Source organism: Ranitomeya imitator, chromosome 4, assembly GCF_032444005.1.
Source record: "Ranitomeya imitator isolate aRanImi1 chromosome 4, aRanImi1.pri, whole genome shotgun sequence".
Classification (NCBI taxonomy): Eukaryota; Metazoa; Chordata; class Amphibia; order Anura; family Dendrobatidae; genus Ranitomeya; species Ranitomeya imitator.
In genome coordinates, this window is record NC_091285.1 from 610,175,140 (window position 1) to 610,201,494 (window position 26,355).

Here is a 26,355-nt window from a genome sequence, read left to right on the forward strand (position 1 = left end):
TAACATAGCAAGTCATCTCACAAGATAAGAATTCTTATATTTACCACAAAATAAAAACCAGTGAATGAATACAGCACCAGAATCACCATCAGCACACTAATACAGCACCAGAACCACCATAAGCTCATGAACACAGCACCAGAACCACCATCCGTGCACAAACATAACACAATAACCGCCATCAGCACATGAGTACAACACCAGAACCACCATCAGCACATGAACACAGCACGAGATCCACCATCAGCGCACGAATACAGCACCTGGCATAGTACAGTAATGAATTACAATATCAGGTCGGCCCCTTCCATTTATTCCATTTGTATTGCATGAACTTATAGCTCCTAGCAAGATCTTAACAATGGTAGAGAGATGCTGGGAGTTGTTGCTACCAGTGAGCCTCATGAGACTGTGGACTATTAAACATTTACCTGCAGATACCTTACAGGAGACATCTTCTGTTATTAGTTATTCTCATCCCTTTCTTGTTCATCTTGTAAGGACGCCATCATGCAGACTACTATCTTCTCCAGCCTTCTGCAGAACATCTCAAGACAGTGTCCTTAAAAAGTGTCACAGTGTCATTATAGTGGAACAAGAAAAAAATATCTACCCATATTGTGCTGTAAATAAGTCCTGAGCTATGACACTTACAGACATGGATACCCAATGGGAAGCCAAATTGGATTTTGTAGCTCCCCTAGTTTCCTGAGCTGGCTGTTAATTTAACATTTGAGTCCGGAGAGCCGGGGTGACCAAGGCTGAATCCCACCCCCGATGAGGCCTGGTTCACATGACCATATTTTAATTCAGAGTAATAATGTACAGCTCTCAGACCACAGTTACTTAGAGGCATGCCTACAAGATTTTTTTTTTAAAATATATTAACCCCTTCCCGACCTTTGATGCACCGTATGCGTCATGAAAACCCGTGCCAATCCGACCTGTGACGCAGCATATGCGTCATGGCCGGATTGGGCTCCTGCAGGCCGGGTGAAAGGGTTAACTCCAATTTCACCTGGCCTGCAGGCACAGGAGGAGTTGTACTTTAGCCCAGGGGGGGTGGCTTCACCCCACCGTGGCTACGATCGCTCTGATTGGCTGTTGAAAGTGAAACTGCCAATCAGAGAGATTTGTAATATTTCACCTAAAAAACTGGTGAAATATTACAATCCAGCCATGGCCGATGCTGCAATATCATCGGCCATGGCTGGAAACACTGATGTGCCCCCACCCCACCGATCGCCCCCCCAGCCCTCCGATCTGTGGTCCGCTCCCCTCCGTCCTGTGCTCCGCTCCCCCGTCCTCCTGTCCGCTCCCCCGTGCTCCAATCCCACCCCCCATGCTCCAATCCACCCCCCCTGCACTCCGATCCACCCCCCGCACACCGATCCACCCCCCGCACTCCGATCCACCCCCCTGTGCTCCAATCCACCCCCCGTGCTCCGATCCACCCTGTGTTACGATCCACCCCCCCATGCTCCGATCCACCCCCCCGTGCTCCGACGCCCCACCCATGCTCTGATCTCCCCTCCTTATACTTACCGAGCCTCCCGGGGTCCGTCCGTCTTCATTCCTGGGTGCCACCATCTTCCAAAATGGCGGGCGCATGCGCAGTGTGCCCGCCGAATCTGCCGGCCGGCAGATTCGTTCCAGAGAGGTTTTATCACAGTGATCAAAATTCAATCACAGTGATCAAAATAAAAAAACAGTAAATGACCCCCCCTTTGTCACCCCCATAGGTAGGGACAATAATAAAATAAAGAATTTTTTTTTTTCCCCACTAAGGTTGGAGTTAGAACGAGGGTTAGGGTTAGGGATGTGCACACGTATTCTGGTCCTCTGCGGATTTTTCCGCAGCGGATTTGATAAATCCGCAGTGCTAAACCGCTGTGGATTTATCGCGGATTTACTGCGGTTTTTCTGCGCATTTCACTGCGGTTTTACAACTGCGATTTTCTATTGGAGCAGTTGTAAAACCGCTGCGGAATCCACAGAAAGTAGTGACATGCTGCGGAATGTAAACCGCTGCGTTTCCGTGCAGTTTTTCTGCAGCATGTGTACAGCGATTTTTGTTTCCCATAGGTTTACATTGAACTGTAAATTCATGGGAAACTGCTGCGGATCCGCAGCGTTTTCCGCAGCGTGTGCACATACCTTTAGAATTAGGCTATGTGCACACGGTGCGGATTTGGCTGCGGATCCGCAGCAGTGTTCCATCAGGTTTACAGTACCATGTAAACATATGGAAAACCAAATCCGCTGTGCCCATGGTGCGGAAAATACCACGCGGAAACGCTGCGTTGTATTTTCCGCAGCATGTCAATTCTTTGTGCGGATTCCGCAGCGTTTTACACCTGTTCCTCAATAGGAATCCGCAGGTGAAATCCGCACAAAAAACACTGGCAATCCGCGGTAAATACGCAGGTAAAACGCAGTGCCTTTTACCCTCGGATTTTTCAAAAATGGTGCTGAAAAATCTCACACGAATCCGCAACGTGGGCACATAGCCTTAGGGTTAGGGTTGGGTTGGAATTAGGGTTGTGGTTAGGGTTAGGGTTGTGTTGGGGTTAGGGTTGTGGTTAGGGGTGTGTTGGGATTAGGGTTGTGATTAGGGTTACGGCTACAGTTGGGATAAGGGTTAGGGGTGTGTTGGAGTTAGAATTGAGGGGTTTCCACTGTTTAGGCACAACAGGGGGTCTCCAAACGCAACATGGCATCTCCATTGATTCCAGCCAATCTTGTATTCAAAAAGTCAAATGGTGCTCCCTCACTTCCGAGCCCCGACGTGTGCTCAAACAGTGGTTTACCCCCACATATGGGGTACCAGCATACTCAGGACAAACTGCGCAACAATTACTGGGGTCAAATAAAAGAGAAAATAAAAAATTGCTTGCTAAAACATCATTTTTGAGGAAAGAAAAATTATTTTTTATTTTCACGGCTCTGCGTTGTAAACGTCTGTGAAGCACTTGGGGGTTAAAAGTGCTCACCACATATCTAGATAAGTTCCTTGGGGGGTCTAGTTTACAAAATGGGGTCACTTGTGGGGGGTTTCTACTGTTTAGGCACACCAGGGGCTCTGCAAATGCAACGTGACGTCCGCAGACCATTCCATCAAAGTCTGCATTTCAAGAGTCACTACTTCCCTTCTGAGCCCCGACGTGTGCCCAAACAGTGGTTTACCCCCACACATGGGGTATCAGCGTACTCAGGAGAAACTGGAAAACAACTTTTGGTGTCCAATTTCTCCTGTAACCCTTGGGAAAATAAAAAATTCTGGGCTAAAAAATTATTTTTGAGGAAAGAAAATGTATTTATTATTTTCACGGCTCTGCGTTATAAACTTCTGTGAAGCACTTGGGGGTTGAAAGTGCTCACCACATATCTAGATAAGTTCATTTCGGGGTCTAATTTCCAAAATGGGGTCACTTGTGGGGGGTTTCTACTGTTTAGCCACATCAGGGGCTCTGCAAACGCAACGTGACGCCCGTAGAGCATTCCATCAAAGTCTGCATTTCAAAATGTCACTACTTCATTTCCGAGCCCCGGCATGTGCCCAAACAGTAGTTTACCCCCACATATGGGGTATCACCGTACTCCGGAGAAACTGGACAACAAATATTGGGGTCAAAATTCTCCTGTTACCCTTGGGAAAATTAAAAAATTCTGGGCTAAAAAAAAATTTTTGAGGAAAGAAAATGTATTTATTATTTTCACTGCTCTGTGTTATAAACTTCTGTGAAGCACTTGGGGGTTCAAAGTGCTCACCTCACATCTAGATAAGTTCCTTTCAGGGTCTAGTTTCCAAAATGGGGTCACTTGTGAGGGGTTTCTACTGTTTAGCCACATCAGGGGCCCGCGGAGCATTCCATCAAAGTCTGCATTTCAAAACGTCACTACTTCACTTCCGAGCCCCATCATGTGCCCAAACAGTGGTTTACCCCCACATATGGGGTATCAGCGTACTCAGGAGAAACTGGACAACAACTTTTGGGGTCAAATTTCTCCTGTTACCCTTGGGAAAATAAAAAATTGCGGGCTAAATATCATTTTCGAGAAAAGAAAATTTTTTTTTTATTTTCATGGCTCTGCGTTATAAACTTCTGTGAAGCACTTGAGGGTTCAAAATGCTCACCACACATCTAGATTAGTTCCTTTGGGGGTCTAGTTTCCAAAATGGGGTCATTTGTGGGGGATCTCCAATGTTTAGGCACACAGAGGCTCTCCAAACGCAAAATGGTGTCCGCTAATGATTGGAGCTAATTTTAAATTTAAAAAGCCAAATGGCGTGCCTTCCCTTCTGAGCCCTGCCGTGCGCCCAAACAGTGGTTTACCCCACATATGGGGTATCTGCGTACTCAGGACAAACTGGACAACAACATTTGTGGTCCAATTTCTCCTATTACCATTGGCAAAATAGGAAATTCCAGGCTAAAATATCGTTTTTGAGGAAAGAAAAATTATTTTTTATTTTCATGGCTCTGCGTTATAAACTTCTGTGAAGCACCTGGGGGTTTAAAGTGCTCACTAGGCATCTAGATAAGTTCCTTGGGGGGTCCAGTTTCCAAAATGGGGTCACTTGTGGGGAAGCTCCATTGTTTAGGCACACAGGGTCTCTCCAAACGCGACATGGTGTCCGCTAACGATGGAGATAATTTTTCATTCAAAAAGTCAAATGGCGCTCCTTCCCTTCCGAGCCTTACCATGTGCCCAAACAGTGGTTTACCCCCACATGTGAGGTATCGGTGTACTCAGGAGAAATTGCCCAACAAATTTTAGGATCCATTTTATCCTGTTGCCCATGTAAAAATGAAAAAATTGAGGCTAAAAGAATTTGTTTGTGAAAAAAAAGTACTTTTTCATTTTTACGGATCAATTTGTGAAGCACCTGGAGGTTTAAAGTGCTCACTATGCATCTAGATAAGTTCCACGGGGCGTCTAGTTTCCAAAATGGGGTCACTTGTGGGGGAGCTCCAATTTTTAGGCACAGTGGGGCTCTCCAAATGTGACATGGTGTCCGCTAAAGAGTGCAGCCAATTTTTCATTCAAAAAGTCAAATGGCGCTCCTTCCCTTCCAAGCCCTGCCGTGCGCCCAAACAGTGGTTTACCCCCACATATGAGGTATCAGCGTACTCAGGATAAATTGGACAACAAGTTTCATGGTTCAGTTTCTCCTTTTACCATTGGGAAAATAAAAAAATTGTTGCTGAAAAATCATTTTTGTGACTAAAAAGTTAAATGTTCATTTTTTCCTTCCATGTTGCTTCTGCTGCTGTGAAGCACCTGAAGGGTTAATAAACTTCTGGAATGTGGTTTTGTGCACCTTGAGGGGTGCAGTTTTTAGAGTGGTGTCAATTTTGGGTATTTTCAGCCATATAGACCCCTCAAACTGACTTCAAATGTGAGGTGGTCCCTAAAAAAAATGGTTTTGTAAATTTCGTTGTAAAAATGAGAAATCGCTGGTCAAATTTTAACCCTTATAACTTCGTAGCAAAAAAAAATGTTGTTTCCAAAATTGTGCTGTTGTAAAGTAGACATGTGGGAAATGTTATTTATTAACTATTTTGTGTCACATAACTCTCTGGTTTAACAGAATAAAAATTCAAAATGTGAAAATTGCGAAATTTTCAAAATTTTTGCCAAATTTCCGTTTTTATCACAAATAAACACAGAATTTATTGACCTAAATTTACCACTAACATGAAGCCCAATATGTCACGAAAAAACAATCTCAGAACCGCTAGGATCCATTGAAGCGTTCCTGAGTTATTACCTCATAAAGGGACACTGGTCAGAATTGCAAAAAACGGCAAGGTCTTTAAGGTCAAAATAGGCTGGGTCATGAAGGGGTTAAATGTGTGTATATATTCATATAGTATAGTATGAGTGTAGTAATATACTCGCCTATCACCGGGATCCAGCGCCGTTTTTCTCCGCCTCTCATTGACGTCACTGCTCTGCAGACTGGCCAGGGTCACGTTGCGCTCTGCATCACTCGAAACTCTCTTTTGAAATACGGCTCGTCAGAACGAGGCTCCGCTGGCTTTCAATGTAACTTTGACTTCCAGGTCACGCGGAACGCAAAGAAGGAGCCAACTAGTCAGAATAGCAGCGATGTCAGTGAGCAGATGAGAAGTATGGCGCTGGATGCCAGTGTCAGCGGCGATAGGGGAGAATATTACTACACTCATACCAATTTATTTATTTTCTATTTATTTTTAATATACGGTATATATTTTTCACGTACCTTATCAGTGCTGCATGCATTTCTTCCGTGGTCAGATGAGACTCGCCCATTCAAATCTGAGTAAACAAAAAAATCGGATCCCAAACTCGGTCACCAAGTACCATCCACTTTTTACGGATACATTGCAGTCCTGTAACGTAGGAAACTGTATTTATTTAGTCCTGTAAATTTTTAATAACCGCTGCTGTATTTAAACGGTTTGCATACGGGTGACAAATTAGGAAAAAAAAATCGTCTGAGTTTTCTGGAGGCAATTTTTCTTTATACGCTCGTGAAAATAGCCTGATAGTGAGGGCTGTAATGGCTTTATAAAATGTTTCAATGCGTGACATAAGTAGATTACTCAACTCTTTTGAACCGTTTCACATTATGTTCAGGACTTCATCAGGGATTTAGTGAGATCATCACCATTTTGGACCTTATTTGGTCTCCATTCTCGTAATGTCCTTTTTTTTTTGTTCACAATAGTGTCCAAGAGTACTCCTTTATGTCTGCCTAAAAAGCATCCTGATTTTTCTGGGATTCAGAGGAATTCACGATGTGTGGCCCAAATGTGATGAGGACCTTATTGGTATTTTTTTTTTTAAGTTTTAGAGTAAAGTATAATTCAGACTTTCGAGGTCAAACCGCAATGCGCAGATTGGCCATTGGTCTCCTGACCCGAGTGTGACAGCTTCATAGAAATCCATGCTCTAGCAGTCCATTTTTGGACCCATTTGCATGGACATCTGCATGAGCCCTTTGGCCACACAAAGGGGCAGTGATGAAAGGGTGATGTGGCCGGCATGTGCTGAGCTTTGTTTTTTTTTCTTAAAGGATCTTTGTTTTGCAGGAGAACAGATGTTTCATCCACAAAACAATGTGGAACCGTTATTCATGTGCCAAATCAACCATGAATGTAAAAAGAACACAAAACTAAAATGCTGCAGAGGATAAGGATGAATTCACGTCATGGTGCATATTTGCAACTGTCCCATTTGTGTGAAGCGAGGAGCTGATTTTCACTCACTAAATTTCTGCCATAAAATTAGCATTTACCCTTTCTGAACAGGCTCTTCTTATTTTATTTGTTGCTTCCCCACAGTCCATGTGATGGGCCATGTCGGGTATTGCAAAGCAATCTCTTTCCTTTTAAAGAGGCTGAGCAGCAATACCTGTCACAACCCATGGTAAAGAGTGGTGCTGTCTTTTTGGGACTGACCCTCTTTTTTTTTTCTCTTAATTCTACGTCTACATGCAAAAACTTATGATCTTCACTATATAATGGAGACCGGCGGCAACTGCACTAAGTGGAGCTTTGTGAACGCTTCCTCTTTTTTTACTCGCTGTGTGATGTGGTTTCCTGTTGATGGTTCACCGCTCTTACTGTCACTCCATGTTGTAACTCTCATTTCTTACTTACATGTATGCACTGAGAAGTTTTTCTTTATAATGTTCCCTGGTGAGCGCCACACTCCCGGTCTATCTGATTCCCGGAAGGAAGCTGGAATTCCACTGCATCCATGATGTCGCTAGGGTCTACACGGTGTCCAGGGTGATCATTGAGACGCCCACAATTATTAAAAGCCATGACGTCCCTGTGGTCCTGGACTTGCCATACCCTATCAAAATAGGCCCGGACTTTTTGGGACTTGTGGGAGGAGGAGGTAGTGGCCCCTGAGGTCGATAGTCCAGAGTTAGGGGTGACCAGAAGAAAGTGTGGGTCTGACCAACTATGGGACTTAGCAGAGGTGACCAACAGTGTGACCGTTGATTTCATGAAATCCCATCCACTATGCTGTAACATCTGGCCTCTGCAGATGTACGCAGCATCCAACCGCAGCGTTCACTGACCGTGGGAACATACCCTAAGAGATAAACCGCCACCAGAGATGTCTAGCAGTGGAAAACAAAGGAGTTCTCGGCAGGGTGAGTGCTCCTGTACACGGCAGAGTTGAGGAGATAGTTGGTAACCATTGAAGGGTCAACAGGTATCTAAAGTGTATGGTGGGCTTACATGTGCATATACTGACCATGACTTATTGTACGTCATCTTACCCAGGTAGAAGGTGAGGTGATGACATTGTGACAACTCGAACAACATTTTCACCCTTTTCTCTGTCATTTGCATGTAAGAAAGGAAGCTCTGTGACTTTAGGAAGGAAGTGACTATCACAGGACTCGATGACAGGCCACATCTATAGTTTCATGTCTGAAAACAGGAAGTGTAATACAATTTAGAAAGTCCATAAATTCTAACCTCGTCGCTACACGCTGCAGTCCACACATCTGTGGAGGGTATTAGACCAAGGCTTTCCAATCAGCCACATGATCTTGGGACAGGTAATTGCATTAGGGTTTCTGGAAATTTCTACAATAGCATTGCTTTTTAGTTTATTAGTACTTTTTACATTCTTTCTATATCTATGGTACTTCAAAGCTTTGGAACTTTTGCAATATATTTTCTTTAATCTCTGTCCTATTCTTAAAGATGTTGCCTGGGATTAAACTATTGATGACTTATTTGTAGAATAATCAGTATGAGATCGATGGGGATCAGCTGATATCTTCTCTGGCAGCGGCTGGATGTAAGCAAAGGACCGACTGATCATCGCAGCGCCATACATTGATGAGTATGGGAGATAAACTGCCGTGATCGGCAATAAATAATTTCTGGAGCTGCGCCATCTTCTCCATATTTTGCTAGCTGCTGAAAACAATACGCAGAAAGGATTGTCCAGTTATTGGAATGTACGTTAGTGTCTTAAAATGTGTCATGGAGTCTGAATAAAGGGCTGTAACACGCAGGAGCTTGTTGGAACCAGTAAAGTTGGACATGCAGTCCTATCTTTGGTCAGTTTGCTCTATAGCAGGGGGAGATGAACAGATTGATATGTGAGCTTGTAATAATAATTTTTCATGTTAAATCCATCTCACTCTGGTTTAGGAGTCCATTGGGTGGTCTTATTGGTGATATTACTGTGCAAATGTTGTAGGAAGGCGTGGAAAAGTAATACTGCTTTACAAAAATGCAAGTGTAGAAAGTTCATTTTTATCTATTAACAGTATGCAAAGGGAATGAAGAAAAGAGAAAACTAAATCAAATCAATTTTTTGTGTGACCACCCATAGCCTTCAAAATTGCATCAATTCTTTTAGGTAGGAATGCACACAGTGTTTGAAAGAACTTGGCAGGAAGGTGGTTCCAAATATCTTGGAGAACTAACCACAGATCTTTTGTACATATCGATTGTGCAAATCGTTCTTTCTCTTCATGTAATCCTAGACAGACTCCATGATGAAGAGTTCAGGGCTGTGTGGGGTCCATATAATCACTTCCGGGACACCTTGTTCTTCTTTACACTGAAGATGGTTCTTATAAGATTAGCTGGATGTTTGGGGTCATTATTCTGCTTTAGCATAAATTTCAAGCCAATCAGACACCTCCTTGATGGTATTGCATGATGGATAAGTATTTGCCTGTATTTGTTAGCCTTGAAGACTCTATTAATCTTAACCAAATCCTCAACTCAATATGTGGAAATGCAACCCAAACTTGCAAGGAACTTCCACCATGCTTCACTGTTCCTACAGACACTCACTTTTGTGTCTCTCTTCAGAGAACAAGCAGCTTCTGTTTACAGGCAGATATTTCAAATTTTGACCCATCAGTCCAGAGCTCCTACTGACATTTTTCTGCACCCAGTTCTTGTGTTATCATGCATAGTTAAGTCGCTTGGCTTTATTTCCATGTTAAAGATTTTTGGCTGCAAATCTTCCATGAAGAGTAGACAACTTCTGACCAAACTCATCTGAACCATGGATGTATAGATGGGTGTACCAATGATTGCTGCCAGTTTTGAGCTAATATTGCTGCTTCAGATTTCCAAGACGAGTAAGCATAACGTGACTTTCATCAGCTGCACTGTTTACTTGTGCGAGCACTGCATCTACAGTCCTCTACACTGGCGACTTGTTGGTGTCCACTAGTGTTGAGCGAACATGCTCGGATAAGGTGTTATCAGAGCACGCTCGGGTGCTAACCGAGTATCTTCGGCGTGCTCAAATAATATGTTTGTGTCTCTGCGCCTGCATGTCTCGCAGTCGGTCAACAGCTGCAACACATGCATGAATTCCCTGTTTGTTAGGCAATCCCTGCATGTACTGCAGCTGTCGAACAGCCGCGAGGCATGCAGGTGCAGGGACACGAACATATTATTCGAGCACGCTGAAGATGCTCAGTTAGCACCCATTCATGCTCGGATAACACCTTATCCCAAGCATGTTCGCTCATCACTAGTTTCCACAATGCTCAGAAATATATAGACGTTTACCATATATACTCGAGTATAAGCCGACCCGAGTATAAGCCAAAGCACCTAATTTTACCACAAAAACTGGGAAAACGTATTGACTCGAATATACAGTTGTGGCCAAAAGTATTGACACCCCTACAATTCTGTCAGATAATACTCAGTTTCTTCCTGAAAATGATTGCAATCACAAATTCTTTGGTATTATCTTCATTTAATTTGTCTTAAATGAAAAAACACAAAAGAGAATGAAACATAAAGCAAAACATTGATCATTTCACACAAAACTCCAAAAATGGGCCAGACAAAAGTATTGGCACCCTCAGCCTAATACTTGGTTGCAGAACCTTTAGCCAAAATAACTGCGACCAACCGCTTCCGGTAACCATCAATGAGTTTTTTACAATGCTCTGCTGGAATTTTAGACCATTCTTCTTTGGCAAACTGCTCCAGGTCCCTGATATTTGAAGGTTGCCTTCTCCAAACTGCCATTTTTAGATCTCTCCACAGGTGTTCTATGGGATTCAGGTCTGGACTCATTGCTGGCCACCTTAGAAGTCTCCAGTGCTTTCTCTCAAACCATTTTCTAGTCCTTTTTGAAGTGTGTTTTGGGTCATTGTCCCGCTGGAAGACCCATGACCTCTGAGGGAGACCCAGCTTTCTCACACTGGGCCCTACATTATGCTGCAAAATTTGTTGGTAGTCTTCAGACTTCATAATGCCATGCACACGGTCAAGCAGTCCAGTGCCAGAGGCAGCAAAGCAACCCCAAAACATCAGGGAACCTCCGCCATGTTTGACTGTAGGGACCGTGTTCTTTTCTTTGAATGCCTCTTTTTTCTCCTGTAAACTCTATGTTGATGCCTTTGCCCAAAAAGCTCTACTTTTGTCTCATCTGACCAGAGAACATTCTTCCAAAACGTTTTAGGCTTTTTCAGGTAAGTTTTGGCAAACTCCAGCCTGGCTTTTTTATGTCTCGGTGTAAGAAGTGGGGTCTTCCTGGGTCTCCCATCATACAGTACCTTTTCATTCAGACGCCAACGGATAGTACGGGTTGACACTGTTGTACCCTCGGACTGCAGGGCAGCTTGAACCTGTTTGGATGTTAGTCTTGGTTCTTTATCCAACATCCGCACAATCTTGCGTTGAAATCTCTTGTCAATTTTTCTTTTCCGTCCACATCTAGGTAGGTTAGCCACAGTGCCATGGGCTTTAAACTTGATGACACTGCGCACGGTAGACACAGGAACATTCAGGTCTTTGGAGATGGACTTGTAGCCTTGAGATTGCTCATGGTTCTTCACAATTTGGTTTCTCAAGTCCTCAGACAGTTCTTTGGTCTTCTTTCTTTTCTCCATGCTCAATGTGGTACACACAAGGACACAGAACAGTGGGTGAGTCAACTTTAATCCATGTCAACTGGCTGCAAGTGTGATTTGTTATTGCCAACACCTGTTAGGTGCCACAGGTAAGTTACAGGTGCTGTTAATTACACCAATTAGAGAAGCATCACATGATTTTTCGAACAGTGCCAATACTTTTGTCCACCCCCTTTTTTATGTTTGGTGTGGAATTATATCCAATTTGGCTTTAGGACAATTCTTTTTGTGTTTTTTCATTTAAGACAAATTAAATGAAGATAATAATACCAAATAATTTGTGTTTGCAATCATTTTCAGGAAGAAACTGAGTATTATCTGACAGAATTGAAGGGGTGTCAATACTTTTGGCCACAACTGTAAGCAGAGTATGCTTTGTCCTCCTCATCTCCATCCTGGTCTGCACGACCCCTCCTCATCCCCTTTCTGGTCTGCACGGCCCCCTCATCCTCTTTCTGGTCTGCACGGCCGCCTCATCCCCTTTCTGGTCTGCATGGCCCCCTCATTCCCATCCTGATCTGCATGACTCCTCAACCCTATCCTGGTCTGCATGGGCCCCATCAGAAAAACATTAAAAAAATAAACTATCTTAATTAACGTCCCTATGCTCCCTTGCAGCGTCTTGTTCTGGTGCCAGCTGCTACAGCGGTCGTGTGCCCACTGCCAAAGTGAAATGGATATTCACTGCACTAGCAGTGAATATTCATTTATCTGTGACCGCGCACAAAGTGGCAGCCCCTGGCTTCCTGCAGCCGCCAGGCCCATGTGTCCACTATTTAAGGGAATGAATATTCACTGCCCTCCATGCCTATGGGAGTGGAGAGAAGTGAATATTCATTGCTCTTTAGCAGCGGGCACAGGCTTTAGCCACAGCAGCTGGCTCCTGCGACCCGATGCTCTGACGCTCCTCCTCTGTCTTCTGGGACCCTCACTCAAGTATAAGCCGAGGAGGGTGTTTTCAGCACAAAAAAAAGGTGCTGAAAAACTCAGCTTATATTCAGGTATATAGGGAAAATGTCCATCATGCAATACCATCAATGAGGTTTCGGTTAAAAAAAACAAAAAAAAACTATTCTGCAACACAACAATGACAGTTCTTAAGGACATTGACCCCATAAAACAATCTCCATTGTTCAGAAGAACAAGGGTTCCTGAAATTGATGATACGGCCCATACAGCGCTCTGACCTCAAGATCATCGAGTCTGTCAAGGATTACATGGAGAAATTTGTGCAAGAGCCATCCACAGTAGATCTGTGGTTGGTTCTCCAAGATGCTTGCAACAACCTCCCTGCTGAGTTCCTTCAAAAACTGTGCAACATATCAAATATTGATTTGATTTAGTTTCTTTTTTTATTCACTTTGCATTTAGTTTGTTAATAAAAATAAACTATTAACACTTCTATTTTTTTTTTAAAGCAATTCTTAATTTGCATTTTTCACACCTGCCTAAAACTTTTGTACGGTATTGTATGTTAGAGAGATCACCCACTGAACTGCTCGAAGTCCAATATAAATATGGATTAAAGGAGGCATAAAACAAAAACAAAGAAAACTATGTATACAGTATCGTGTCCCGCTATATATCCTATAACCTGCTGTCCTCAGATTGGTCTTCATGGCCAATGTGACAGTACAGGAGACAATTGTACAATTAGGTTGTAATCCTCACTTGGTACAATGACTGTGAGAAGACATTAAAAATAGATGTATAAGGGCAATAGTTCAAAACTAGTGTATTTGGCAGACTAGTGCGCTGATGCTCACAGCAGGACAACCCTTTAAAGGGCATTTTCCACCCAGTATACCAGTACTATGTATATACTGGAAGTTGAGTATTCCGCTTTTGTCAAGACTACAAATATGGCTGTTCTTAGACGATTCTATCCCAGTTTTAGACAATTTCACTTCATCCTAACTAGATTTTTTTGTTATCAACACTTATGCAGATATACCGTATACTCCTATAATTCACATGTGTAATAATGGTTTTCCAGTTGTGATTGTTATAGGGGCACTATGGAGACTCTGATAAATTGGGCCAAAGTGCTTGTATCATGTGGCCAAACGACCATGATCCCTTTTCCTTTAACATCACTTGATATTACCAGTCTCTAATGATGAATGTTCCTGACCTAGATTATACTGGAATATTCATGGCTACCTGATACTTTTCTCTTTCAGGCTCTCCCTCCCGTAAACCAAGGGATGAACACATGGAGCATTTGCTTGACACATCACTAGTTCCCTGCGGGAAGGACAAGTACATTTCCAAGTGAGTTTTTCCTATTGAAACCTTCCGGTCTCATCATCTAACCTCAGTATACTCTATTAATGCGCTAATAAATATTTTTTATCTTTTGCCCTTGGATGTTGTGGACAACAACTAGTGAATAGTGAAAAAAGTAGCAGCTTCTATACAAAAAAATACAAAAACCCTTCCTTTTTAAAGAGTAAATTCAATGGAAAATCATCTACGTCCTAGACACATCTTAGAACATAAAATGGGGGAAAACTGTGAGCTAGCACGTTATGAATGGAAGGAGCTGCTATGCATTAGGAATATGTACACCTCCTAGCCTTAGCGTTTGCCAATTAGAAATCTCACCTGTGTTGGGTTGGATCCACACCTCCATATTTCGGGGTCCTATTACGGCCCATGATGCATGAACCGGTACAGGTCTCCTCACCTGAACTCAACAGCTTCATAGGCATACATGACAGATGGCTGTATTTCATGGTCCATGTATAGACTGCAATTCCTGGCCAAATTTATGGCCTCATATTTGCATATTTCTCCTTCAATGGAAGTCTTTAGGGCTTGTTTTCACTTGCGAGGAACACGTCCGTGTCTCGCATGTGGAAACAAAGCTCTGGCGCCGGCACCGTGGAGCGGAGCGTGCGGCCGCATAGCAACACATGGAGCCGCACGCTCCGCTCCGGAGTGCCGGCACCAGAGCTTCGTTTCCACATGCGAGACACGGACGTGTTCCTCGCAAGTGAAAACAAGCCCTTAAACAGAGACGCTATAAACATCCATCTGAGATGGTTTAGTGAATCCTGCATTGAGCAGGGGGTTAGACACGATGACCCTGGAGGTCCCTTCCAACCCTAACATTCTATGATATATGAGGCTATAAGTAAGGGTCTGGGCATTATGGTCTGTATGCGATTGCCTGAATCTGGCCTTAAGCTGGCCATAAAGATATTTGTATGCAGATCATTGGCAGATTTTGTCAAGATCTGTTGAAAATCTGATGTCTGCGATGGTCACACATATGGGGAGAGACTTGTCAGTCAAAGAAATGGGGCAAGGAGAAGCCATGGGAGATCTACCATGATCTGGTCATCCTGGACACATAGGCCTTGATTCATTAAAATGTTTTCACCAGAAATCGGGCATAAAACACTTAAGAGTCTAAAACACAACTGCGGGTTGTGCAAACATTTTGTGACTTTTGGCCTTGTGCACCATTTTTGCCCAGCCTTGCCAATTTCAACAGAGCTGGGAAGAATGGGGCCTGAACCGGGGCATGATGCCACAGCTCATCTAATTCATGATGAGCTGTGCTATGCCTTATGCTAGATATATTTTGTAGTCCCTGACTGGAGTAAGATTGAGGTGAGGGTGGACAGGGGCGTATGCCACTTTTCACAAGCTCCAAATTCATTATGAATTACAGAATCTGGCACGTCTAATTCTAGTATTACGGATGCAGTAACAGCAGGTGAAAAAGATGATACTTAGCATTGAGATGTTAAGAGGGGATCGTGAGAAACTGGACAAGAGGAAAAAGGGAGAAGTTACATGTATAAGAGCTGGACTGCAGGAGAGGTTACATGCATAAGAGCTGGACTACAGGAAGAGGTTACATGCATTAGAGCTGGACTACAGGGAGAGGTTACATGCATAAGAGCTGGACTGCAGGAGAGGTTGCATGCGTAAGAGCTGGACTGCAGGAGAGGTTGCATGCATAAGATCTGGACTACAGGGAGAGGTTACATGCATAAGAGCTGGACTACAGGGAGAGGTTGCATGCGTAAGAGCTGGACTGCAGGAGAGGTTGCATGCGTAAGAGCTGGACTGCAGGAGAGGTTGCATGCGTAAGAGCTGGACTGCAGGAGAGGTTGCATGCTTAAGATCTGGACTACAGGGAGAGGTTACATGCATAAGAGCTGGAATACAGGGAGAGGTTACATGCATAAAAGCTGGAATACAGGGAGAGGTTACATGCATAAGAGTAGGACTGCAGGGAGAGGTTACATGCATAAGAGCTGGGCTACAGGGAGAGGTTACATGCATAAGAGTAGGACTACAGGGAGAGGTTACATGCATAAGAGCTGGACTACAGGGAGAGGTTACATGCATAAGAGCTGGACTGCAGGGAGAGGTTACATGCATAAGAGCTGGACTACAGGGAGAAGTTACATGCATAAGAGCTGGACTACAGGGAGAGGTTACATGCATAAGAGTAGGACTGCAGGGAGAGGTTACATGCATAAGAGCTGGGCTACAGGGAGAGGTTACATGCATAAGAGTAGGACTACAGGGAGAGGTTACATGCATAAGAGCTGGACTACAGGGAGAGGTTACATGCATAAGAGCTGGAATACAGGGAGAGGTTACATGCATAAGAGCTGGAATACTGGGAGAGGTTACATGCATAAGAGCTGGAATACAGGGAGAGGTTGCATGCATAAGAGCTGGACTACAGGGAGAGGTTGCATGCATTAGAGCTGGACTGCAGGAGAGGTTGCATGCATTAGAGCTGGACTACAGGGAGAGGTTACATGCATAAGAGCTGGACTACAGGGAGAGGTTGCATGCATAAGAGCTGTACTACAGGGAGAGGTTACATGCATAAGAGCTGGACTACAGGGAGAGGTTGCATGCATAAGAGCTGGACTACAGGGAGAGGTTACATGCATTAGAGCTGGACTACAGGGAGAGGTTACATGCATAAGAGCTGGACTGCAGGGAGAGGTTACATGCATAAGAGCTGGACTACAGGGAGAATTTACATGCATAAGAGCTGGAATACAGGGAGAGGTTACATGCATAAGAGTAGGACTGCAGGGAGAGGTTACATGCATAAGAGCTGGACTACAGGGAGAGGTTACATGCATAAGAGCTGGACTGCAGGGAGAGGTTACATGCATAAGAGCTGGAATACAGGGAGAGGTTACATGCATAAGAGCTGGAATACTGGGAGAGGTTACATGCATAAGAGCTGGACTACAGGGAGAATTTACATGCATAAGAGCTGGAATACAGGGAGAGGTTGCATGCATTAGAGCTGGAATACAGGGAGAGGTTACATGCATAAGAGCTGGACTACAGGGAGAGGTTACATGCATAAGAGCTGGACTGCAGGGAGAGGTTACATGCATAAGAGCTGGACTACAGGGAGAGGTTACATGCATAAGAGCTGGACTGCAGGGAGAGGTTACATGCATAAGAGCTGGACTACAGGGAGAAGTTACATGCATAAGAGCTGGACTACAGGGAGAGGTTACATGCATAAGAGTAGGACTGCAGGGAGAGGTTACATGCATAAGAGCTGGGCTACAGGGAGAGGTTACATGCATAAGAGCTGGGCTACAGGGAGAGGTTACATGCATAAGAGTAGGACTGCAGGGAGAGGTTACATGCATAAGAGCTGGACTACAGGGAGAGGTTACATGCATAAGAGCTGGACTACAGGGAGAGGTTACATGCATAAGAGCTGGACTGCAGGGAGAGGTTACATGCATAAGAGTAGGACTACAGGGAGAGGTTACATGCATAAGAGCTGGACTACAGGGAGAGGTTACATGCATAAGAGCTGGACTGCAGGGAGAGGTTACATGCATAAGAGCTGGACTGCAGGGAGAGGTTACATGCATAAGAGCTGGACTACAGGGAGAAGTTACATGCATAAGAGCTGGACTACAGGGAGAGGTTACATGCATAAGAGTAGGACTGCAGGGAGAGGTTACATGCATAAGAGCTGGGCTACAGGGAGAGGTTACATGCATAAGAGTAGGACTGCAGGGAGAGGTTACATGCATAAGAGCTGGACTACAGGGAGAGGTTACATGCATAAGAGCTGGACTACAGGGAGAGGTTACATGCATAAGAGCTGGACTGCAGGGAGAGGTTACATGCATAAGAGTAGGACTACAGGGAGAGGTTACATGCATAAGAGCTGGACTACAGGGAGAGGTTACATGCATAAGAGCTGGAATACAGGGAGAGGTTACATGCATAAGAGCTGGAATACTGGGAGAGGTTACATGCATAAGAGCTGGAATACAGGGAGAGGTTGCATGCATAAGAGCTGGACTACAGGGAGAGGTTGCATGCATTAGAGCTGGACTACAGGGAGAGGTTATATGCATAAGAGCTGGACTGCAGGGAGAGGTTGCATGCATAAGAGCTGGACTACAGGGAGAGGTTGCATGCATAAGAGCTGGACTACAGGGAGAGGTTACATGCATAAGAGCTGGAATACAGGGAGAGGTTGCATGCATAAGAGCTGGACTACAGGGAGAGGTTACATGCATAAGAGCTGGACTACAGGGAGAGATTACATGCATAAGAGTAGGACTGCAGGGAGAGGTTACATGCATAAGAGCTGGGCTACAGGGAGAGGTTACATGCATAAGAGTAGGACTACAGGGAGAGGTTACATGCATAAGAGCTGGACTACAGGGAGAGGTTACATGCATAAGAGCTGGACTGCAGGGAGAGGTTGCATGCATAAGAGCTGGACTACAGGGAGAGGTTGCATGCATTAGAGCTGGACTGCAGGAGAGGTTGCATGCATTAGAGCTGGACTACAGGGAGAGGTTACATGCATAAGAGCTGGACTACAGGGAGAGGTTACATGCATAAGAGTAGGACTGCAGGGAGAGGTTACATGCATAAGAGCTGGGTTACAGGGAGAGGTTACATGCATAAGAGTAGGACTACAGGGAGAGGTTACATGCATAAGAGCTGGACTACAGGGAGAGGTTACATGCATAAGAGCTGGACTACAGGGAGAAGTTACATGCATAAGAGCTGGACTACAGGGAGAGGTTACATGCATAAGAGTAGGACTGCAGGGAGAGGTTACATGCATAAGAGCTGGACTACAGGGAGAGGTTACATGCATAAGAGCTGGACTACAGGGAGAGGTTACATGCATAAGAGTAGGACTACAGGGAGAGGTTACATGCATAAGAGTAGGACTACAGGGAGAGGTTACATGCATAAGAGCTGGACTACAGGGAGAGGTTGCATGCATAAGAGCTGGACTACAGGGAGAGGTTACATGCATAAGAGCTGGACTACAGGGAGAGGTTACATGCATAAGAGTAGGACTACAGGGAGAGGTTACATGCATAAGAGCTGGACTGCAGGGAGAGGTTACATGCATAAGAGCTGGACTACAGGGAGAAGTTACATGCATAAGAGCTGGACTACAGGGAGAGGTTACATGCATAAGAGTAGGACTGCAGGGAGAGGTTACATGCATAAGAGCTGGACTACAGGGAGAGGTTACATGCATAAGAGCTGGACTACAGGGAGAGGTTGCATGCATAAGAGCTGGACTACAGGGAGAGGTTGCATGCATTAGAGCTGGACTGCAGGAGAGGTTGCATGCATTAGAGCTGGACTACAGGGAGAGGTTACATGCATAAGAGCTGGACTACAGGGAGAGGTTACATGCATAAGAGTAGGACTGCAGGGAGAGGTTACATGCATAAGAGCTGGGTTACAGGGAGAGGTTACATGCATAAGAGTAGGACTACAGGGAGAGGTTACATGCATAAGAGCTGGACTACAGGGAGAGGTTGCATGCATAAGAGCTGGACTACAGGGAGAGGTTACATGCATAAGAGCTGGACTACAGGGAGAGGTTGCATGCATAAGAGCTGGACTACAGGGAGAGGTTACATGCATTAGAGCTGGACTACAGGGAGAGGTTACATGCATAAGAGCTGGACTGCAGGGAGAGGTTACATGCATAAGAGCTGGACTACAGGGAGAATTTACATGCATAAGAGCTGGAATACAGGGAGAGGTTACATGCATAAGAGTAGGACTGCAGGGAGAGGTTACATGCATAAGAGCTGGACTACAGGGAGAGGTTACATGCATAAGAGCTGGACTGCAGGGAGAGGTTACATGCATAAGAGCTGGAATACTGGGAGAGGTTACATGCATAAGAGCTGGAATACAGGGAGAGGTTGCATGCATTAGAGCTGGAATACAGGGAGAGGTTACATGCATAAGAGCTGGACTACAGGGAGAGGTTACATGCATAAGAGCTGGACTACAGGGAGAAGTTACATGCATAAGAGCTGGACTACAGGGAGAGGTTACATGCATAAGAGTAGGACTGCAGGGAGAGGTTACATGCATAAGAGCTGGACTACAGGGAGAGGTTACATGCATAAGAGTAGGACTACAGGGAGAGGTTACATGCATAAGAGCTGGACTACAGGGAGAGGTTACATGCATAAGAGCTGGGCTACAGGGAGAGGTTACATGCATAAGAGCTGGGTTACAGGGAGAGGTTACATGCATAAGAGTAGGACTGCAGGGAGAGGTTACATGCATAAGAGCTGGACTACAGGGAGAGGTTACATGCATAAGAGCTGGACTACAGGGAGAGGTTACATGCATAAGAGCTGGACTGCAGGGAGAGGTTACATGCATAAGAGTAGGACTACAGGGAGAGGTTACATGCATAAGAGCTGGACTACAGGGAGAGGTTACATGCATAAGAGCTGGACTGCAGGGAGAGGTTACATGCATAAGAGCTGGACTGCAGGGAGAGGTTACATGCATAAGAGCTGGACTACAGGGAGAAGTTACATGCATAAGAGCTGGACTACAGGGAGAGGTTACATGCATAAGAGTAGGACTGCAGGGAGAGGTTACATGCATAAGAGCTGGGCTACAGGGAGAGGTTACATGCATAAGAGTAGGACTGCAGGGAGAGGTTACATGCATAAGAGCTGGACTACAGGGAGAGGTTACATGCATAAGAGCTGGACTACAGGGAGAGGTTACATGCATAAGAGCTGGACTGCAGGGAGAGGTTACATGCATAAGAGTAGGACTACAGGGAGAGGTTACATGCATAAGAGCTGGACTACAGGGAGAGGTTACATGCATAAGAGCTGGACTACAGGGAGAGGTTACATGCATAAGAGCTGGACTGCAGGGAGAGGTTACATGCATAAGAGCTGGACTACAGGGAGAAGTTACATGCATAAGAGCTGGAATACAGGGAGAGGTTACATGCATAAGAGCTGGACTGCAGGGAGAGGTTACATGCATAAGAGCTGGACTACAGGGAGAGGTTACATGCATAAGAGCTGGACTACAGGGAGAGGTTACATGCATAAGAGCTGGAATACAGGGAGAGGTTACATGCATAAGAGCTGGAATACTGGGAGAGGTTACATGCATAAGAGCTGGAATACAGGGAGAGGTTGCATGCATTAGAGCTGGACTACAGGGAGAGGTTACATGCATAAGAGCTGGACTGCAGGGAGAGGTTGCATGCATAAGAGCTGGACTACAGGGAGAGGTTACATGCATAAGAGCTGGAATACAGGGAGAGGTTACATGCATAAGAGCTGGAATACAGGGAGAGGTTGCATGCATAAGAGCTGGACTACAGGGAGAGGTTGCATGCATAAGAGCTGGACTGCAGGAGAGGTTACATGCATAAGAGCTGGACTACAGGGAGAGGTTACATGCATAAGAGCTGGAATACAGGGAGAGGTTGCATGCATAAGAGCTGGAATACAGGGAGAGGTTACATGCATAAGAGCTGGACTGCAGGAGAGGTTGCATGCATAAGAGCTGGACTGCAGGAGAGGTTACATGCATAAGAGCTGGACTACAGGGAGAGGTTACATGCATAAGAGCTGGACTACAGGGAGAGACAAAGGACAAACTTGAAAAATACAAACCTGATTGCATAACAGAATATCAGCAATAGTACAATATCAATTATAGTACAAATGTGTATAATTCCCAAGTGGTCGGACATGTCAATGCTCAATGTATCCATCCTACATTCCTTGTCTGAGATACAGGTTGTCTACCTAGAGTGAGAGCAAGCCCTTCTGTACAATTCATAGCCAGCCATGTGAATCTGTATGGTGCGGATTCACAGCCAAGTATTGATGCGCTCGCGTGGCTTTGCAGGATGAGTGTGATTTTTAGCTCATGATGTCTCCACTTTCAAATATAGCTAATAACAATTACCGTATATTAAACCACTGGTCAATGGCAAATATTCCTCTAAAAGAGAAAAGATTTTTAATTAGTGTGTGGTTTTAGGTATTTATGTGGTTATTATTTTCTGCATTTTTAATCAATAGGAGAAAATGCAGCAAAACCACAGCTTTGCCTGAAAACCATGTGGCTATTAATACAGTTGTGTGAACAGTTCTTGCAACTTTCTGCAGAAATATCAGCTCGCAGACATTGTGGGCAAGGGAATTGTTTACTTGGGACACATAGCATCCATTATCTGTAATATTGCAAAGTGGAAGATACAAGAAAGAACTGAGACAAACAAGGCTGAGAGGTCATACGGTACAGTGTTCAAAGGAACTGCACGTTAATAGTGATGAGCGAGTGTACTAGTTGCTCGGGTTTTCTCGAGCACGCTCGGGTGACCTCCGAGATTTAATTTTCATCACAGCAGCTGAATGATTTACAGCTACTAGCCAGGCTGAGTACATGTGGTGGTTGCTAGGGAATCCTCACATGTAATCAAGCAGGCTAGTAGCTGTAAATCATTTAGCTGCCAATGAAAACTAAATCTCCGAGCAGTCATAAATATTCGGAGGTCACCCGAGCAATGAGTACACTCGCTCATCACCACACATTAACCAACTCTTAACAGTTAACACAGCGCCATCGGCTGTTTGCTCCACACAGTCTATAGAATAAGCCTGCAGCTGTTGTATGCTCCAACAAATATCAGTGTCACGGGGTTCTACTCTGGTATCACACAATCAACAGAGCGAGAGATGAGTGAACAGTCCCAAGAACCTTTTATTCTATTCAAACCAAAAGGTCCATAAAATAATACACCATACAGAAGATACAATAGTCCAGGAAAATGGATACAGTAACAGAATAAAAGCCGCGGGAGATGAGTTACAATCCTCCAGCAGTATTTTCCAGGGTAATCAGGGTTTCTCCAAGTCTCTTTGGGGTGCTGGCCTTAGCTTCAGCATCCCTCAAAGGATCTATGTTACTGGTCTCTATGTCCTCTTCAGGCTCCCTCCTTATATCCAGGGGTAGGTAGACCCCTAGGTAGATGGTTTGCAGGCCCCCTAAACCTGGGAACAGTTCCTCAGAGATCAAGGCACTACAGAGTATGATTTACGGAATTTGGAGAGCAGGGGGTTCATGAATAGACAGTCTGGAAAAGTCAGCAGGGTTCATCAAGAGGCATGGACACATTCAGGCTGAAGATGGTAACTGAGCTAATTCAATTATTGAACCTTTTGGAAGGTAATTAAGACACTAGACCAAATGGGGAATACACAGAATGAAACAGAGTAAGAAGACAACACTCCTAAAAACAAAATATGAGCATAGACTGGATGATTCCCCACACACCATCACAATCACATCAGGCTACTGTAGCTTTACCAAATGTTGGAGATCTTTGGTAAGGGAAAGAAAGGTCTAACCATTGTGGGTGCAGACGTAGTAGTTGTGCTTGGGCACTGGAATAAGAGGGACCCAAAAAGCTTCTCTGCTATATAAGGGGACACCAGTTTCGGCAACGGTACATAGTATGTAAGGGTCTGTTTTTAAATTTTGCATTATGGCTTAGGAGCTTGCAGTTTCACCTCTGTTTTGCTAGTAGAATTCCTAAGATTCTGTACCACCATATCTTGCTTGGTCCAGACTTTGGATAAAAATAAAATAACTTTGACAAAAGGTTATGTACATGACATAGTAATTTATCCTTGGGTCCGTTCATCCGCAGTCTGTGGATGGGAATGATTTTTTTCCTCTCTTTATTTTTTGTTTTTTAATTTTCTTTGACATCATACAATTATAGTGTGATTTTGTAGAACATTCTTTTACTTGCTACAATGAAAGACAAGAAATATGCAGAATATTGTACACTGATAGAGTGTAACCATCCTTCAAGTCTGTTGTCATTTGTCTATGTCTAAGACTGATGTGACCTAGATACTTCAGTACCCACTGTACGATATACTCTATATTATAGTCCCATTAGTTAGTATAATATATTGAAGGGTCCTTTGTATAAGCTGAGGTGATAGGTCTATAAGGACAGAGATGTGGACAGATGATCAAATGATTCCATAGAGAAGGTCTATAAGGACAGAGATGTGGACAGATGATCAAATGATTCCATAGAGAACAGAATAACTGTCTTCAGAATTCGACAACATACATTGGCATGTAAAAATTTGGGCACCACTGGTCAAAATTCCTTTTATTGTGAACAGTTAAGCAAGTTCAAGATGAAATTATCTCTAATAGACTTAAAGTTAAAAATGACACATTTCCTTTGTATTTCAGGCAAAAAAATTGTCAGTTTTTTTAATTTGTAAAATTACAAAAAGTGAATTGGGCCGAGGCAAAAGTTGGGGCATCGTTGGAGATTTATGTGCTCAGATAACCTTAATTAGCCTGTTTGTGTTATGGCTTGTTCACTATCATTATCAGGAAAGGCCAGGTGATGCACATTTCCCAGCTTAATAAAAATCCATTCTCCTCTAACCTTGTGCCAAAAAACAGCAGCCAGCGGTTCTTCGAAGCAGCTGCCTAACACTCTGAAAATGAAAATGGTGGAGGTTCACAAAGCAGGAGAAGGCTATAAGAAGATAGCAAAGAGTTTTTGCCTTTTCCTCAGTTTGAAATGTAATTAAGAAATGGCAGCAGTTAACAGGAACAGTGGAGGTGAAGATATGGTCTGGAAGACCAAGCAAAATTTCAGGGAGAGCTGCTCGTAGGATTACTAGAGACGCAAACTAGAACCCCCACTTCACTACAAAAGAACTTGAGAAAAATTTAGCAGACTCTGGAGTTTTAGTACATTGTTCTACTGTTCAACTTCAGAGACAACTGCACAAACATGGGCTTCATGGAAGAGTCATTAGAAGAAAACCTCTCCTGCATCCTCACCATAAAATTCAGTGTCAGAAGTATGCAAAAAACAATTCTAAACAAACGTGATACATTTTGGAAACAAGTCCTGTGGACCGATGAGGTTAAAATGGAACTATTTGGTTAGTGCAAGCTGTGTCGGGGCAGGCAGGAGGTCAAGATAATCTATTACAGCAGTCCACCCTGCGTCCTGGTAAGCTGAAGGCCAGTATGGAGGAGAGCAGAGGGGGGAGGTGCAGGCTGAGGAAGGAAGTCCCATAGGAGAGATACTGTAGTGTGCACTCACTCAGATGTGACAGGTCTTATCTCCTGGGAGTAAACCAGTGTTATCTACCAAGCAAGCATATTCTCAGATTACCTGTCATCAATGCATCAAGACCTATCATCAAACCTTCACAGAGCTGTATCATGGACATAAACTATAGTTTCCTTACAGAAGCAGCGCTAACAGGCCAGGACTGTCTGGAATAGATCAGCTGAAAACAGTTTATTAATCCAGAAACAACTGTACGTAGCATATCACATTCTGTATTCCTTTAGAGCCTTCTGCTGATTTCTGCTGCATATTACAAGCTTCTGTCGATTTTTACCTTAAAATTCTATCTCCCAATACACGGCCTGCTACTGATGTGAACTTTCTATCTGTTATTTCTGGTGGGAAATACCACGCAGTGATTATTGCTTGTTTATAACTGCGCCGGCCTACATGTACTTGGATAAATAACGATAAAGCCCCTTCCCATTGAGGCTCGCCTTCCGTATTGCGGTTGACCCCGTCCCTACCTGGGATGTACTTGTGCCTGTTTGTTGCTTGGCCCTACCTATTGTTCATATTTACTAAACAATTTGGATCTAATCCTACCCGGCTTTCTCTGATGTCTAAACCTATTATATAGACTATGTTAGCTGCTTCAGCTAAATCTCCGCTGTAGCATCCAACTCTCCTTTTACATGCATACCTTGTGACTACATGCTCCTCTCCATCTCCCATGGATAAATTTGTGAACCCTGATAGCTCTAAATCTGTTAAACCAGAGCTCAGGTTGCCAAATCTCCTTAAACACCGAACTTTAATACCGCCCTGTCTGAGGAATCTCTGCAAGCCATTGCCGCTTTTATTACGATGAAACTCATGCCAGCGATTGACGCCAGACTTCAGTCTTTCCAATCCTCGCTGGAAACTATCACATCCCATTTGACTGAACACACCAGTAAAATCTCAGCGTCAGAGCAGCGGATTTCCGATTTGGAGGATACTATGCAATCCTACGCTGCTCAAG

The 26,355-nt window shown here is 44.2% G+C and overlaps 1 protein-coding gene across 4 annotated transcripts in view; it reads left to right on the forward strand.

Moving 5' to 3' along the window:
* The window catches only part of RASSF2 (Ras association domain family member 2), a 98,063-nt gene that overhangs the window by 12,920 nt on the left and 58,788 nt on the right, over nt 1-26,355 (forward strand). The window contains exons 1-3 of one of the 4 annotated variants that reach the window (XM_069766584.1): nt 8,511-8,572; nt 8,760-8,817; nt 14,104-14,194. In XM_069766584.1, coding sequence (XP_069622685.1) covers nt 8,558-8,572; nt 8,760-8,817; nt 14,104-14,194 — 164 coding nt within the window. In that variant the 5' untranslated portion in view covers nt 8,511-8,557. The other 3 variants (XM_069766586.1, XM_069766587.1, XM_069766585.1) reach the window with 3 other exon arrangements.